Below are 16,296 nucleotides of genomic sequence, written 5' to 3'. Positions count from 1 at the left end.
ATTCCTGGTCACTCCTGGCAGCGCACGGGGGAACAGGGACTCCCCCAATAACTGCTGATCCCCCCTGACCAGTTTGTAGCAGGCCACAAGGTCCCCCCTTAACCTTCTCTTGTGGAGGCTAAACAGGTTCAGGTCCCGTAGCCTCTCCTCATAAGGCCTGCCCTGCTGACCCCTGATCATACGAGTGGCCCTCCTCTGGACTCTCTCCATATCGTCCACGTCCCTCTTGAAGCGTGGCGCCCAGAACTGGACGCAGTCCTCCAGCTGCGGCCTGACCAGTGCCGCATAGAGGGGGATGATCACCTCCCTGGACCTGCTCGAGATGCATCTGTGGATGCATGACAGGGTACGGTTGGCCTTCTTGACTGCCTCCCCACACTGCCGGCCCATGTTCATCGTGGAGTCGATGACGACTCCAAGATCCTTTTCCGTCTCCGTGCTGGCAAGAGGGGAGTTCCCCAGCCTGTAAGTGTGGTGCCGGTTCTTCCTCCCCATGTGCAACACCTTGCACTTATCAGTGTTAAACCCCATCCATGTTGCTTTGGGGCCATCCATGTTGCTTTGTCAGAGAAAGGCTAACATTTTTACAGTGAAAGAGGATGAGTAGAATTAACGTGGGAATCTGCCTTGCATTCTTATTCCAGATATGTTGCCTTGACGTCTTTGTTGAAGACAGTGCAGACGGATCACAATGCGGTCCAGCGGCACAGAAGCACCATTGTGGATTGCCTGAAGGATCTGGATGTTTCCATTAAACGGTAACTGCACAATTGGTGAACTGGTTGAGTCCTGATTGCACTGTGGGGCAGTGAGAGGGGAGAGGCAGGTTAACTGCCCAGGGTAATGTAGACCTGTGCTATGGAACAGGGGAGTTGAACTGACTTATGTCAAATGCAGTTTGCCTCTTTTTGGTAACCCCCGCCCCCCCACTGTAAATCCCCACATGCAAGAAGTAAGGCTTGGTCTGTGATGTCTTTTATTCAGTTCTCTCTCCAGCTGGGGGAGAGACTTGCATCTGAAAACTGCTCAGAGTGCCTTCCCTCAGCTCTAGGGAGGAAGCAGATGTTGCAGGCTAAGGAGCAATAGCTTTTTTTAGTTCCTTGTGTACAGCTTATCTGATGTCCCTCACAGCTATGTATTTGGATCATTAAATGATATCACCCAACAAACCTCGCTTCTCTCATGCTCCCTGGACCACTGGAGCTACAATGACACCATGACTGTATTACTATATGTCCAGAGCAGCTCTGTTCTGTGTGGAGGACTAGGCAGCTCTGCACTGTTCTGGGTTTTATGCAGGGCTCTGCTATTGTGGTACAGGTTCTAGGCAAGAAGACTTGGGAAGATGGATGGGGAGGCAAATCTGTTAGATTCTGGCTTTGCTCCTTGCACTGCAGAAGCATTCCTTGTTCCTTCTTAGTGCTCAGTGTGAGGTTGCCGCTTGCTCCTTTGGGGAATCCAGAGCCTACTCTGTCTTGCTATTAAGAAGGTTTTTCCTGATATTTGGCCTAAATTTTCTTCCTCCTTAATTTTGTCCTGTTACTCCTGATGACCATTTTAACCACAATCAAGTCACTCTTCCCCCTCTGGTCTTTGTCCTGCTGGCTCAGTGGGCTGTTGTTACGGTTCCCATCCCACTCCCTCATGTCTCCTCGCTGGCTGAGCTGCATATATTCAGTTCATTTAATCTTTCTCGTAAGTCTTCTTCCCAGCTCTTTGACCATTCTCTCTAAACTCCCTCCTATTTGTCAGGAGTCTTCTAATTGGTGACTAGAAATCAGTGCAATGTACCATGCTTTTTTGCACCAGAATCGGAGAGATGGAGACCATTGTGTGCTTGCTCTGTGATGCAATGTCTCTGCATTTGCAGCCCTAGATTTCCACCCCCTTTTGCCGTCAGCATATTGCAAACAGGTTTTGTTTCCCCTTCTGAGATGCCCTGACTCCTTTTTTGACTCTTGATTGTACTATAATGATGATGATCTATACATATGGAACGCTAATTGCCAAAGTGAATCTGCATTTTGTGCTACTGTGTTTTAGGTTTCTTTTTGCTCTTTGCCCAGGGTGTTCTGATTTCTTTGCGTTTGCTTTTCTGCTAAACCTGGGCTTAGTCTATCTTTTTAGTAGGTTTTGCATAATCTATCCTTACAGCACAAGGATTCTGTAGATCAGAATATCTCTGCTGCTGACTTGGGACTTGCATGTGGCTATCAATAGAGGCATGGCTATGTCGTCAGGGACTAGTGTGGCCTCTGAGTATAGGACGTCAGGTGAGACGTGTTGGAGACTGCTACGAAGGTGAATGCATGCTGGAGCCCCAGGGAAACTTTGTACTCTGTTCTGTGCTGTTGGAGGATGAAGCTTTAGAGTGATCCATCGGCAGAGCGTTCCCTTGCAATGCTGACACTCAAGCTGCTGACAACGCACTTGTCATTCCAGCCGTAGGCTCACAGCATGATGGACTCCTTGGAGCAGATGAAGCTGTGAGGCTTGAGATTGTGGAACTGGGTGTAGGGAAAAGTGTGGCCATCTTGTACTTTTTACTGTTGGTCCTCTGTTAAGCCCTATCCCTGTCCCTGTCTCCAGTAGCCAGGTTGTAATGTGTGAAATGCCTGGGTGGTGCAGTACAAAATGCCTTTTTCGTGTGAACCTTGATGCAAATGCCGGATGTGATCAAACTGGGGCTGGTAGCTCCATAAAGAGAACTAATCCCTTAACATGTTCAAGAAATGTATTTGTCATGAGCAGAGTTTACCATTATGCAAAGTGCCTCTGGCTGTGTTGTTGGCTAACCTGACGCACACATGGACAAGCCTGTTGCCCAGCAGGGTTAGGCATAAGAGACCTTTTATTAAATAGCAGGAATAAAAGGACTCGGGTTATATGGACCCAACTGAACATGAGTCCCTAGTCCCAAACTGCCGAAATGGTGGGAAACTGGGGAGGTTCAGGAAGGAGCTTCAGGACTGATGTTTTGAGATCTGGAAATATTGCCTTTAGAGTGGCACGAGCTCAGTCTGTGTAGTTTATTGGGGAGTAGGGTAAGGGGTAGGTTAGTGACTGCCAGCAAGTACTTACATGGGCAGAAGGCCTCTGCTATAGAGCTGCCTGATTTAGCAGCTGAAAAAATGAGTTGATGGCTAGAAGCTAGGGCTAACCAAACTTTTACCACTGGGGTTGGAGGTAACCCCTGCAATAGCTGGCCTGGGTGCATGGCGGGCTCTCCATTACTTGGAGCCTTTAAATCCAGTCTGGGTGTCTAGTCTGACTAGCTGCTATGATCTGAGTGCAGGGGTTGCTGGGTGAGGTGCTCTGGCTTGGCTTGGCTTGTTTTGGATTGTGGAGGAAGTCAGGTAATTGAACTAAAACCTGTGAAGCCTGCCAAAGTCTGCGGTTGTCCTGCCATCTCTCCCACGTCTCAGCTGAACTTAGCTGCAGGGACAGATCTTTGCAGACTACTGGGACCGCTCCGTTGTTTTGTTTTATCCCTTTGGTGGAGAACTTGGAAACAGCCCATGGATGGGAATGTGATGGCCCTTTGCTTCAGGGCCCCTTCCCCCCTCAGGATAAATGAGCATTGCTGCCTCCTCTCTTGCCAAACAGTGAGAGCATGAGAAACCAGCATTTGTGCAGCCTGTGATAGCCAAGTCACTTGTTACGCTTGCCTCCATCTTGTCCCAGGCGTGCGATGGAACTGAGCTTTGCTCTGGTTAATGGAAACAACATCCGTGGAATGATGAAGGAACTGCTGTATTTCCTGGATTCCTGTGAGCCTGAGTTCAAGGCGGATTGTGCATCTGGAATATTCCTTGCAGCAGAAAAGTAAGGACTTAATATGCACGTTAAGACCTTCTGGGGTCTGGAATCATATAGGTGTGCACTTTCCCTCTGCCTAGAAGAAACGAGGCTGGGACACTTCAGTAGGTTGCAAGTTGGCAGCAGGCCTGCCTAGAGGAGCAGTATAGTCTAGTGCTGACTGCTGTGGGATGGGCATCTTATGTGGGAGCTTAACAACTGGGTCTGTCGTTTAAACGAGTCCAGGACTTGGACTCTATTCCAAGCAGCAAGATGCTGCATTTGGTGCATCCGGCTTATTGCACTGTGACCAGTGGGGGGCATGTTCTAGCTGGCAGAACAACCTTGTGGCACTGTTTGCGCAGAGTGCCCTGGGCTACATCGTGATTGCTGGTCTGTCAGCTGACATCCTGTAGGCTGGAGAGAGACAGGTTCCAAAGGAATGTGAAAAGACGTCCTGAAAGACAACGGGCTGGGAGGTGAATGGAGAGAAGGCTTGGATGCTAGCAGGAGCTGCTGATGGTAGTCACCTTTTGACTTGATTTCCAAATTGTTTTCTCAGATATGCCCCTTCCAAGCGTTGGCACATAGACACAATCATGCGAGTCCTGACAACAGTAAGTAGCAAGCCTGTTCCCTGAGAGCACATGGGCACTTTGCTCTAACCCTGCAGAGATGAGGCTGCATTAGTATTTAGAGTCTTTGGCCACTGTGCGCTGTCCTGCTGCCAACAGCCAGCCTCAGTGCATGAATAGAGCACCTTTTGGGGGTGGATAGTGGGGTCCCGAAACCTTTTGGCAAGGTCGTTCTTTTCATGTTATTTTGGGAGGCAAAAAGCACATTTCAACAGAGCCTGGGGGAAGCTGCTGTGGAATGGTGTCATTGTGGTTTGTGTTGGAGCATCCCCAGAGGTTCTAGCTGGGTTAGGGCCTCCTTGTGCTGCAGGCAATGCAGATGGAAAAGGAAACACAAGCCCTTTTGGGACAGCCATGGCCAAGGGGCCAAATGCTGCCTGAGGGACGAGGGCCTAGTCAGTATAGACCACCTTAGTCGGGTAGTCCTAGGTTCTTTTTCATAACCACAGTACCGAGGACCAGCTGATCTGTCTGCTGTTTCCCCTGATGATTTATTCTTGGTCAACCTGGTGAGGCTGACGGGCACATTTGAGACTATGGCTCTTCTACTGAGGAACTGGGACTGGCTCAGGTGCCAGAATGGTCCCAGTACAGAAAGGAGCAGCATCCTTGGTGATGATTAATATTTATTATTTTTCATGAGAGCCAATTCTTGAACGTTGAGAGGAGCTATGGAGGGTGCCGGCTAGGAAACGGAGCTCATCAGGGTTGCACACATTCTCTTTGGATTTTCTGCCACAGCTGCTTTTGGGTTGAGGGTGGATCATCTGATGGCTCTCAGTATTCAGGTTCCTGGCCTTTAACCAAAGGGCCTGTAAAGGCAGGCTGGCAGGGCAGGCCCTTGGACTCATCCTCCGTCATCAGAGTGGGATCTGACTGCCTTCATCAAAAGCCAAGGGTTTTTTCAAAGGCACTCCTGGTATGAAGGGCCTGGTGCTGCTGTGTCTCATGCTGCTACTGTTGGTATTGAAGTCCAGGGTTCCTCTGTGCCATGCCCTCAGTGTGGATGAATTCATACAAGGTGGGCTGGCCTGTAAAGCAGTCATGCCTTCAGGCCTGTGAGAGCTCAGAGAGCTTCCCTTTGTAGGGGCGTCTGCTCCTCCTCTGGTTGTCATAAGGTGGAAGAGGAAAACACTGGCCATGAGGAAATAATGTTGCCATAGGGGCAAGTAAAGAAAAGCTTCTGGGAGCCTGTGTAATGCTGTGTTAATCTGTCCAGAGAATGTTTTGGACTCAGATATACAGTATTAGGAAACTACAGCTGTTCTCCACCAGCAGGGAAAATGTATGCAGTACATCTTGTTACAAACCTAATATCATCTTCTCCTGGCCCCCACGGTGATGGGCCCAGCATGAACCTCTGAAAAGAGTCTTGTCTTCTTGTGGCCCTTCTATGTGGGCACCAGGGCTAGTCCCAGTGGCCAGGAGAAGTTGCCAAGTCAGCTTCTCTTTTTCCCCCACTGAGGAGGAAGGATCCCAATTAAGGCTCATTGCTATGCGCATGCATCATAAGTCACCTCCCCAGAGAGCTCACAGTTTGGATTTAATGAGATGTGACAGGTAGATTTAGCAAATGTGGAGGGAGGGTGAAATCCTTTAACTGCTAGCAGACCTCAGGTGGCTTGTAAGGCTCTTGGGAGTATGTTGGAAGAAGGTGGAACAGGGACACCTGGCATGTTCCTTGAAGGTGTGATTCCTCTTTCAGGCAGGGAGCTATGTTCGTGATGATGCTGTCCCCAACCTGATCCAGTTGATAACCAACAGCATGGAGATGCATGCCTACACTGTGCAGAGACTCTACAAAGCTATCTTTGGCGACTACTCCCAGGTACTTGTCTAGCAGTGACCTCTGGTTTCCATACTGCTGTTGTCATAAGCCAGTATTACTTGGTGCTTGCGTAACATCCATCACCATTTCAAGTAGGGGTGGGAGCCTGGTATTTGCCTTGGCTATACTTTTTCTTTTAGTGACATGCTCTTCCTGTTCTGCTTGCCCTGTTGGGAATCTGGCTCTGAGCCTGGCCAGAGGACCACACCTGCTGCATGTACGTGGTGCTCTAGGTCAGCTGTTCTGGTCCTCGGCTCTGTTTACTTGCATATTGCACAGCTTGTTCCTGATGTATCTGGTTGATTTCTTCTTACAGCAGTCCCTGGTGCAGGTGGCCTCCTGGTGCATAGGAGAGTATGGAGATCTGCTGGTGTCTGGTCAGTGTGAAGAGGAGGAACCAATTCAGGTACACCTGTGGGAGGGGAAAGCTGGGGCCAGAGTTGGGTGCTCTTGGGAACATGCGAGAGGAGGAGATTTGCATGAACAGCTCCCACTCACCCACCTTGGCAGCAAGAGAGGAAATGACCTTGTTGTGTGCTTGGAAAGGGTCTGCTGCACAGACGTCTGACACTCCCCCTGGTTTCTTGGTTCCTGCAGGTAACGGAAGATGAAGTGCTTGATATCTTGGAAAGCATCCTGATATCAAACATGTCTGTATCTGTCACGCGAGGCTACGCTCTCACTGCCATCATGAAGCTTTCCACTCGGTTCACCTGCACGGTCAAGTGAGTGTCTGGCAAGAGCTGGCATGGCATGGGAGGGTAGGACAGGTGGTAAAGATCCATGGGTGCCAGCTGTGCAGGGACAGAGTCGGGGTATTTGTCAGAGAGTGTCTGACGTGCGTGCGTGCGCTGCACTCCATGGAGACTGCAGCCGGATGCTGGCAGTTGCGCTTGAAAGTTCTTTGTTGGGGAAGAGACTCTTCACTTAGTTGTGCACTGTCCTGACTTCCCCTCTGCTTTGCCAGAAGAGAATGAGCAGCTCTCTTCCTTGCATGCATCTCTCCAGGGGCTGTTGGGCAGTACGCATCATGGTATTCCAGCCAAGTGATAGTTAGACAACAGAGACATGCAGGGCTGTGTAGACACCAGGTGAAAAACTAAACTAAAATGGCTGTCCCTGCTGAGTTACCAGGGGTTCCACAGACCTCTGCTAGGCAGCAACAGCCCTGCAGGTGTACCCTGATCCCTTGCTGAAGACCTGTTGGTCCCCATCTGTCCTGCAGCCGCATCAAGAAGGTGGTGTCCATCTATGGCAGCAGCATCGACGTGGAGCTTCAGCAGAGAGCAGTGGAATACAACGCACTCTTCAAAAAGTATGACCACATGAGGTGAGTGCAAGAGGTTCCCTGTGTGGCACCAGAAGGGAGAGGCTAGCCCCATGGCCTATGTGAGTCCTGCCAAAGCTCACGATTCTGACTAGTGCAGCTTCCCATTTTCCAGCACTCCAGATATGTCAGCAGTTTGCTAGGAGTCTAGTCAGCATCATGTTTAGTGGCTCTAGCTTCACCTCTCAGTGGGGAGTGCCACCTTTTGGGGCAAAGCATTTCTTCCTCTGCTCCTTTGGTTGCAGAAGCTTGAACTGGCATGTCACCTGCCCTTGTGCACACACCCTGCCTCCTGTGCTTGGTCTCTACCCTTCCAGGAGGGGCTACTGGGCCTCAGACCCAGGTGATCATCTTCCTGTTCAAGTTGCTGAGGCTGGCAGTGAATAACTGATGTTCCCATTGGATCTTCTAGCTCCATTGCCTGATTTGCTGAGCCATTCTCACCTTGAGTCCTGGCTTCCTGTCCCAGCCTTGCAGTGGAACCTGTCTCATGTAGCTAATGGGGACAGGACTTATCTCCATCCCTGCTATGCAGGACGGTGTCAGTCAGTAGCAAGGTTACGCCGAGTGAGGCAGGGTCAGAGTCTTTAGCTGGCTCAGGCTTGTTTGTATGATCCCATAGCTCAGACAGGGAAGGGCAGGTACTCTGTGCACCCCGTTCTCACTGTATCTTGGGGTTTGGGTTGGGACCAGGGGAGATGGCACAGTGTAACTGTGTCAGCTTCTTTCAGGCCAGCCCTGCTTGAGAGAATGCCTGTTATGGAGAAGGTGACCACTAATGGCCCCACTGAGGTTGTACAGACCAATGGAGAGACAGAGCCAGCAGTGCTGGAAACCAAACCTCCTCCTGGGCTGCAGCCCACCAGCCAGGTAATGAAAGCTGCCCCCTTCCCACAGTGCAGCCTTTCCCACTGTTGTTCTGACCTAAGGTGCTGGGAGACCAGTGCCGTCTCCCTGGTGAGCACCTGACTCCTTGTTGCCACCTTCTCCGACCCAGGTCTTGACTGCCTGATGCAACCTCTCCCCTGCTGGTTTCCAGGCCGGGGGAGCAGGTCAGTGGGCAGCAGAGGCTGCCACAACAGGAGCACAGGCAAGAGCGGTGCTTGCAAATGGATGGAGACAGCCCCAGGGAGGAGTGCTGACCCGTGTGCTGGCATGAGACTCCTCTCTCCCCTGCCACAGTCCTGCAGTGCCCAGGACTGAGACCATGAACTGCATTAAGTTACCACTGGAGCGTTCAGAGGTGTTCCGACTAGTCTGTAACAGTGGGTCCCTTTAGTCTGCAAACAAGTGGAGTCTGTTGTGGGTAAAAGTGAAGGCAGTGGGGAGCTGAGTGTGTTACTGCCTCTATCACTTTCTCATTAGGCAAACGATTTGTTGGACTTGTTGGGAGGAAATGATACTACCCCAGTAATTCCCACTGCGCCAATGAGTAAGCCGGCCTCTGCTGGTGGGGAGCTCCTCGACCTCCTGGGAGATCTTAACCTGACAGGTGAGCCCCAGCTGTTGCTGTGGAAGCTTTCCAGGACCTCTGCCCTCAGTAGGAGGGAGGGGGTGTCAGTCTGGCTGTGGATGTGAGAGGTCAGGCACCCATCTGCCAAGGCATGCTTGCTGTGCCCTCAGGGGTGGAAGCCCAGGTTGATACAAACAGCAGAACGATTTGGGCTGAGATGGGGGTTCTCCATTCTCTGCCTTGGGCCAGGCTGAGCACTCACCAGGAGAAGTTGGAGTCTGCGCCTCTTCTCTCTGCCTGGAGAAACGCTTGCTTTGAGGGGTTACTCTGCTGACAGAAGCCAAAACCAGCAATGCCCTGTAGGTGGGTGGCAGGGGGGACGTGGTTCCATTGGTGTCTGCTTACAGAAGTGTTATGCGCTGACTGGCTGGTTCTCAAGGTGGGAGAAGTCTCCCCTACTTCCTGCAAACTAAACTTTGGTCTCCTCTTAACACTTCCCATAGGTTCTCCAGCCTCTGCCCCCACCCCTGCCCCACAGATATCGCAACCTCCGTTCCTGCTGGATGGACTCTCATCACAGCCTCTCTTCAATGACATTGCTGCTGGTAGGAGCCTGTGACAACCAAGCCCAGGGTGTTGTGGTGTGCCCATCTCTTGCAATGGGGGGCTGAGGGCTGGCTGTGAAGAGGAAGGAGTTGAGAGCTTGAGAGCAAAGTTTTGAAGGACAAAGGAGATGAGTTAATGGAGTCAGAGTTCCACACTAGGCTGTACTGGGTTGGTGATGGGAAGGGGGCCCAGTGCCATTGGGTGGCACCAAGTCCCTGTCGGGCGGCTGCTCTCTTCTGCAGGCATTCCCTCTATCACTGCGTACAGTAAGAATGGGCTGAAGATTGACTTCACCTTTGAGAGGTCAAACACAAACCCCAGTGTCACCGTGATCACGATACAGGCCTCCAACAGCACGGAGCTGGACATGACCGACTTTGTTTTCCAGGCTGCAGTACCAAAGGTAAGACACCCCCCTGCCCGCAGGCTCCATGGTGGGACAGGAGCCCACTCCTGGTTTTCAAAAGTTTGCTGCTCAGCTCCACCCCGGAAGGAGCCAAGTCCAAGACGCACAGGGCAGTAAAGGTGTTCCCTCAGGACAGGAAGGGCTCTGCAGCCTGACACCTAGGGCTGTTGAGCTGTACGTGCTGTGGAAAGCTCTGAGCCTTTCAAGCTGGAGTTTCCCTGCCAGTGCAGTCTTGCCCGAGACCATGCTGCTTCCTTGATAAGCTGGTAACTGCATCCCAGAAAAGGTTTGGGTGGAAGAGGTCAGGAAGGGGCAGTGTTGTACAGACTGAAGGGACAAGGTATGAGCCATAACCCACGTTGCGCAGCTCTTGAGCCAGACTGGTTGCTTACTTGTCATCGTAAAATGCTGGTGACTTCTGCCTGCCCCAGCTTGTGCTCCTAGGGAGCACTTGGTTGAAGTAGCTTGGGACTTTGCAAGCACATGTGTCTGCCTGAATGTTTCTGAATTACAGTGTTGGTACTTGAGAGAGATGTGAAGTTCCTGTCAGTTGCCATGGAGCTCTCAATCTCCCCTGCATTAGTTACCATATTGCAGGCAGGAGCCAAACCTCCCTGATCACTTCGTATAGTCCTAGAGAAGTGGTGCTGGAAGGGACCTCCAGAAGTCATATCTAGTCCAAGTCCTGCCCAACCATCCCAGACCAACCTATTGTCCAAGAACGACAGAGTCAACCCTTGGGTGTCCCTCAAGGTTCAGTACTCAGACCAGAGCCTTTCAACATGTTCATCAACGATTTGGGTTTGGGTATTAAAAGTGAACTGGCAAAGGTTGTTGATGACACCAAACTATAGTTTCTAGGGTCGGAAGGGACCTGAACAGATCATCTAGTCCGACCCCCTGCCATGGCAGGAAAGAATACTGGGGTCAAATGACCCCAGCAAGATGTTCATCTAACCTCCTCTTAAACACCCCCAGGGTAGGAGCCTGCACCACTTCTCTTGGAAGTTGGTTCCAGACCCTAGCGGCCCTGACCGTGAAGTAGCGCCTCCTGATATCTAAAGTAAACCTACCCTCTGCCAGCTTGTGACCGTTATTCCTGGTCACTCCTGGCGGTGCCTGGGGGAACAGTGACTCCCCCAGTGCCTGCTGATTTTGTTTCCCCCCCCGACTAGTTTATAACAGGCCACAAGATCCCCCCCTCAGCCTTCTCTTTTGGAGCCTGAACAGGTTCAAGTCCTGTAGCCTCTCCTCATAGGGCCTGCTCTCTTGTCCTCGGATCATACGAGTGGCCCTCCTCTGGACCCTCTCCATACTGTCGACATCCCTCTTGAAGTGCGGCACCCAGACCTGGACGCAGTACTCCAGCTGCGGTCTGACCAGTGCTGCATAGAGGGGCAGGATCACCTCCCTGGACCCGCTCGAGATGCATCTGTGGATGCATGCCAAGGTGTGGTTGGCCTTCCTAACTGCTGGCCCATGTTCATCCTGGAGTCAGTGATGACCCCCAGATCCTTTTCCGCCTCCATACTGACAAGAGGGGAGTTCCCTAACCTGTAGGTATGGTGCCGGTTGTTCCTCCCGAGGTGCATCACCTTGCACTTGTCTGTGTTGAAACCCATCCTATTCTCATCTGCCCACCCTTGTAACCTGTCTAGGTCTGATTATAGCCTGTTGCATCCTTCCAGTGTGCCCACGTCCCCCCACATCTTAGTGTCATGAGCAAATTTGAACAGGTGCTTTTTACCCCCTCGTCCAAATCGCTGATGAAGATGTTGAACAGTGCGGGCCCGAGGACCGAGCCCTGGGGGACCCCACTGCCCACGTCCTTCCAGGTTGAGAAGGACCCATCCACTACCACCTTCTGGGTGCGGCCCTCCAGCTAGTTGGCGACCCATTTGACTGTGTGGGCATCTACACCACAGCCCCCCAGTTTCTTAATGAGAACGGGGTGAGAGACAGTGTCGAAAGACTTCCGGAAGTCCAGGAAGACGATGTCCACTGCTACCCCTGCATCTAATGATCTGGTGATCTGATCGTAAAAGGCCACCAGGTTGGTCTGACAGGACCTGCCACTGATGAACCCGTGCTGGTTGCCCCTAAGCATGCAGTCCCCTGCTGGCCCCTCCTGGATGTGTGCCAGCATAATTTTCTCGAACACCTTGCCTAGGATTGAGGTAAGACTAACCGGCCTATAGTTTCCCGGGTCCTCCTTCCTGCCTGTTTTGAAGATGGGGACCACGTTAGCCCTCTTCCAGTCCTCCGGTACCTCACCAGAGCACCACGAGTGCTCGTGAAGCTGTGCCAGGGGACTTGCAATGACCTCGGCCAGTTCCTTTAGAACTCTAGGGTGGAGATTGTCCGGGCCGGCTGACTTGAATACATCCAACCCCTCCAGAAGCTCCCTGACTAAATCCTCACTAACCCGTGGCCCAGATGTGCCTCCCCCAGGGCCCGAGGGGGGCCCAGCAGGGAGGTGGCTGTTCTGGTCCCTACTTAGGAAGACAGAAGCAAAGAAATCATTAAACATGTTAGCTTTGGCGTCTGGTGTGACGACCAAGTTTCCTATGGCGTCCTGCAAGGGCCGCACATTACCCAGGACCTTCTTTTTACCCCCTATGTATTTAAAGAAGGACTTCTTTTTGTCCTTAAGCTGGGAAGCTATGGCGGAGTGTGGTCACACTCGAAGACAGGCTGGCAATACAGGCCACCCTGGACAGGCTTGCGAGATGGGCAGACCTCAACCTGATGCCATTTAATACAGAGAAATACAAAGTGTTCCAGCTGGGGAGAAATAACCCACAACACTTACAGGCTCAGCAGTGCTCTGCTTGCCAGCACCACAACTGAATCAGACCACAAAATGAACATGAGCCATCAATGCGATGTCATAGCTGGCAGAGCTAATCAAACACCGGCATGCATCTACCGAGGTATTTTGAGTAAGCCTAAAGATATCCTCCCACTCTACTCGGCCTTGGTGAGACCTCAGCTGGAGTACTGCATCTAGTTCTGGGCACCGCACTTCAGGAAGGATGTGGAGAAGCTTGAAAGAGAGAGTCCAAAGGAGGGCCATGCGCATGAATAGAGGCCTAGAGACCAGATGATACAAGGAGAGACCCAAAGACTTGGGATTGTTCAGCCTGGAGAAGAGAACACTCAGACAGGACCTAGTTTCATAGTAGCTAGGGTCAGGAGGAACCTGAACAGATCATCTAGCCTGACCCCCTGCCACAGGCAGGAATGAATGCTGGGTTCGCAAGACCCCAGACAGGTGATCATCCAACCTCCTCTTGAATTTGCCCACGGTAGGGGCGAGGACCACTTCCCTGGGAAGTTGGTTCCAGATTTTGGCCACCTGAACTAAAATATATTGCCTTCTGATCTCTAACCTAAACCTATTCTCCATCAGCTTATTACCATTGTTCCTCGTCACCCCAGATGGTGCTGGGGAGAAAAGGGCTCTACCTATTTGCTGTTGATCTCCCCTGATGAGTTTGTAGGCAGCCACTAGGTCCCCCCTTAGCCTCCTTTTGCTGAGGCTAAATAGGTTCAGGTCCCTCAGTCTCTCCTCATAGGGCCTGCCCTGCTACACTCTCACCAAGCGGGTGGCCCTCCTCCGAACCCTCTCCAGGCTAGCCACATCCCTCTTGAAGTGCGGTGCCCAGTACCAGACTCAGTACTCCGGCTGTGGCCTGACCAAAGTTGCATAGAGGGGAAGTATCACCTCTCTGGACTGGCTTGAGATGCACCTTCGGATGCATGACAAGGTCTGGCTGGCCCCGCTGGCTGTGTTCTGGCATTGGCAGCTCATGTTCATCTTGGAGTCGATAATGACTCTGAGATCCCTTTCTGCCTCTGTGCTTTGAAGGAGGGACCTCCCTATCCTGTCTGTAGGCTGTGGATTCCTTCTCCCAAGGTGTGGCACCCTGCATTTGTCTACATTGAACTCCATCCTATTCTCATCTGCCCACTTTTGTAGTCTGTCTAAATCTGTTTGCAGCCCCTCTCTCCCTTCAAGTATGCCTACCTCGCCCCACTTCTTAGTGCTTTCCACCCCCCTTGTCCAAGTTGCTGATGAAGATGTTAAACAGTGCGGGCCGGAAGACCGAGCCCTGGGGAACCCCACTGCTCACATCTCGCCAAGTTGAGTACTACCCATCCACCACTACTCTCTGGGTGCACCCCATCAGCCAATTTTTTACCCATCCAGCTGTGCAGGCATCAATGCCACAGTTGCTTAATTTATTGATGAGGATTGGGTGAGAGACAGTGTCAAAGGCCTTCTTAAAGTCTAGAAAGACTACGTCCACAGCGACACCATCATCCAAGGATTTAGTTACTTGGTCATTACTAGTGGCAGCTCATAAGTATATCAGAGGCGTATATCGGGGCCTGGGGAAGCATCGGTTTACCAGGTCACCCCAGGGGAGGACAAGAAATAATGGGCACAAGCTGATTTGAAAATCACTTCAGGCTAAACATAAGGAAAAACTTCTTTACAGGTTGAGTGCTGAGGGTTAGGAACAGGCTCTCGCCTCTCCCTCCTCCCCCCCCCCCCCCCCAAGAAGTGGTATAGTCACCCACCCTGGTGATCTTGCTAGGGTCAGCTGATCCCAGCAGCCTTTCCTGCCCAAGTGCAGGGGGGCTGGACCCAATGATCTGTAAGGTCTTTTCCAGCCCCTAACATCTGTGAAACCCTGATTGTAACACAAAACCTCACACCCTAACCTGCCACAGGTAAAGCAGGGGATCCACAGTGACCAAAATCTTATTGCTGGAAAAGAGGTTAAAATACACTGGAGATCCCATGTAGAGACCATGCTCCCTGCTACAGAGGAAGATAAAAAAAAAAAAAAAAACACAATTCATATCAGTCTGACAATGGGGAAAATTCCTTCTTGACCCCAAACACAGCATTGGTCTGACAGATGAGATCCCTTGGCCAGGAACCTCCCGCTTTGGTCCCAACAGGAGTATTGGCACAGCCATCAAAATCCCCAGCCTTGGCTGTAGCCAACACCTGATGCCTCCTGAAGAATGCTTAAAAACACCCGACACATGTAGCAGGAGGAAGGGAAAAAATTCCCTCTTGAACCCACGTAGCAACCAGCAAAGCCCAGAAGCCTAGAAAATCCTCATAGTAGAACATAAGCCTTGATATGCCTAGGCCAGTGTCCGTCCAACCTTGAACACCTCCAGTGACAGAGTCCACAGCTTCCCTGGGTGTCTGTTCCACTTTCTCCATGCTCTAGCAGTGAACGAGTTTTTCCTAACAAGATTGGGTTGCCCTGCTCCCTTGTCAGGAGTGGGCTGATCATAAGGTGGCAAGGTTGGACAGGGTGCTGTTGCATGGTTTTTGGTGCTGCTCGCAGGCAGGACTGGGCAGGAACCTGGCAGCAGCAAGCGCCTTTATGATTGAAGCTACTACATGTGGGCTAAATGTGGAAGGGGTCATGGGTAGGCTGAATTTATCTTTAGGTTTTGGCTGTTCTACGTGAACATTAGGCTTGAAGGTGCACTGCTGAACTGCCTGCCCCAGTCTTATTTAACTCTGTCCGAGCCCCTGCATTTCATTCATCCTTGCAGCATCTGTGAAAGCTCCATAAGGATTATCTCCGTTTTGCAGATTAGGAATTTTGGTACAAGAGAGGATACGAAACTTGCCTAAAGTTCCACAGGGGGTCTGAAGAACACTTGTTTTCTGTACCTGGAGTCCAGTGTCCTGTGCACCAGACAATTTCCCACCCCCTCTACTCTGGTCTGAGGCACATAGATAAATGCCTGATGAAATGGCATACCTGTACTGTTTCTGAAAGGTCTTTTGCCCTTCTTCAGACATTCCAGCTGCAGCTCCTGTCTCCTAGCAGCAGTGTCATCCCAGCATTTAACTCGGGGACCATCACACAAGTCATCAAAGTCCTGAACCCACAGAAGGTGAGCAGAATTGGCAGAAGGAATTCCTTATGTGTGTTTGAGCATCTGTGGTGTCTGGTATTGACTGATTTGTAGCAGAGTTCTGTTTTTTTTTTCCTCTGGGTGGAACAGGTTGGCTGGTGATGGGGAGTTGCAGGTACTATGGTTACGGTGAGGAAAAGGCTTGGAGGGAAAAAAAGTCCAGTGGCCCATCCACTGATTCAGTAATGGTAAAAGGAACAGGGGTCTCTTCCCCAGCAGCCTTGTTAATAAAGCATCTACACATGGAACTTATTTAAGGGTGGTCCGCATGGGAAGGAAATGAGC

General features: G+C 51.3%; 1 protein-coding gene and 1 non-coding gene across 3 annotated transcripts in view; both read left to right on the top strand.

Annotated features, from left to right (window-relative positions):
* The window catches only part of AP1G1 (adaptor related protein complex 1 subunit gamma 1), a 50,667-nt gene that overhangs the window by 32,304 nt on the left and 2,067 nt on the right, over positions 1-16,296 (top strand). For both annotated transcript variants that reach the window (XM_090061885.1, XM_090061884.1), the window contains exons 11-22: positions 645-758; positions 3,685-3,825; positions 4,361-4,415; positions 6,139-6,261; positions 6,578-6,667; positions 6,859-6,986; positions 7,487-7,591; positions 8,320-8,458; positions 8,954-9,080; positions 9,545-9,646; positions 9,890-10,050; positions 15,892-15,990. In XM_090061885.1, coding sequence (XP_089918011.1) covers positions 645-758; positions 3,685-3,825; positions 4,361-4,415; positions 6,139-6,261; positions 6,578-6,667; positions 6,859-6,986; positions 7,487-7,591; positions 8,320-8,458; positions 8,954-9,080; positions 9,545-9,646; positions 9,890-10,050; positions 15,892-15,990 — 1,384 coding nt within the window. The remainder of the gene's footprint in view (positions 1-644; positions 759-3,684; positions 3,826-4,360; positions 4,416-6,138; positions 6,262-6,577; positions 6,668-6,858; positions 6,987-7,486; positions 7,592-8,319; positions 8,459-8,953; positions 9,081-9,544; positions 9,647-9,889; positions 10,051-15,891; positions 15,991-16,296) is intronic.
* On the top strand, positions 2,345-2,431 carry LOC149856968 (small nucleolar RNA SNORD71). The gene has a single exon (XR_016444366.1). It is a non-coding gene; the product is annotated as a small nucleolar RNA SNORD71 (small nucleolar RNA).

This window comes from Crocodylus siamensis, chromosome 9, assembly GCF_052110815.1.
Source record: "Crocodylus siamensis isolate JL-2025a chromosome 9, ASM5211081v1, whole genome shotgun sequence".
NCBI lineage: Eukaryota > Metazoa > Chordata > Crocodylia > Crocodylidae > Crocodylus > Crocodylus siamensis.
The sequence above is the reverse complement of the archived record's forward strand: the minus strand, read 5'-3'. Positions and strand labels throughout refer to the sequence as shown.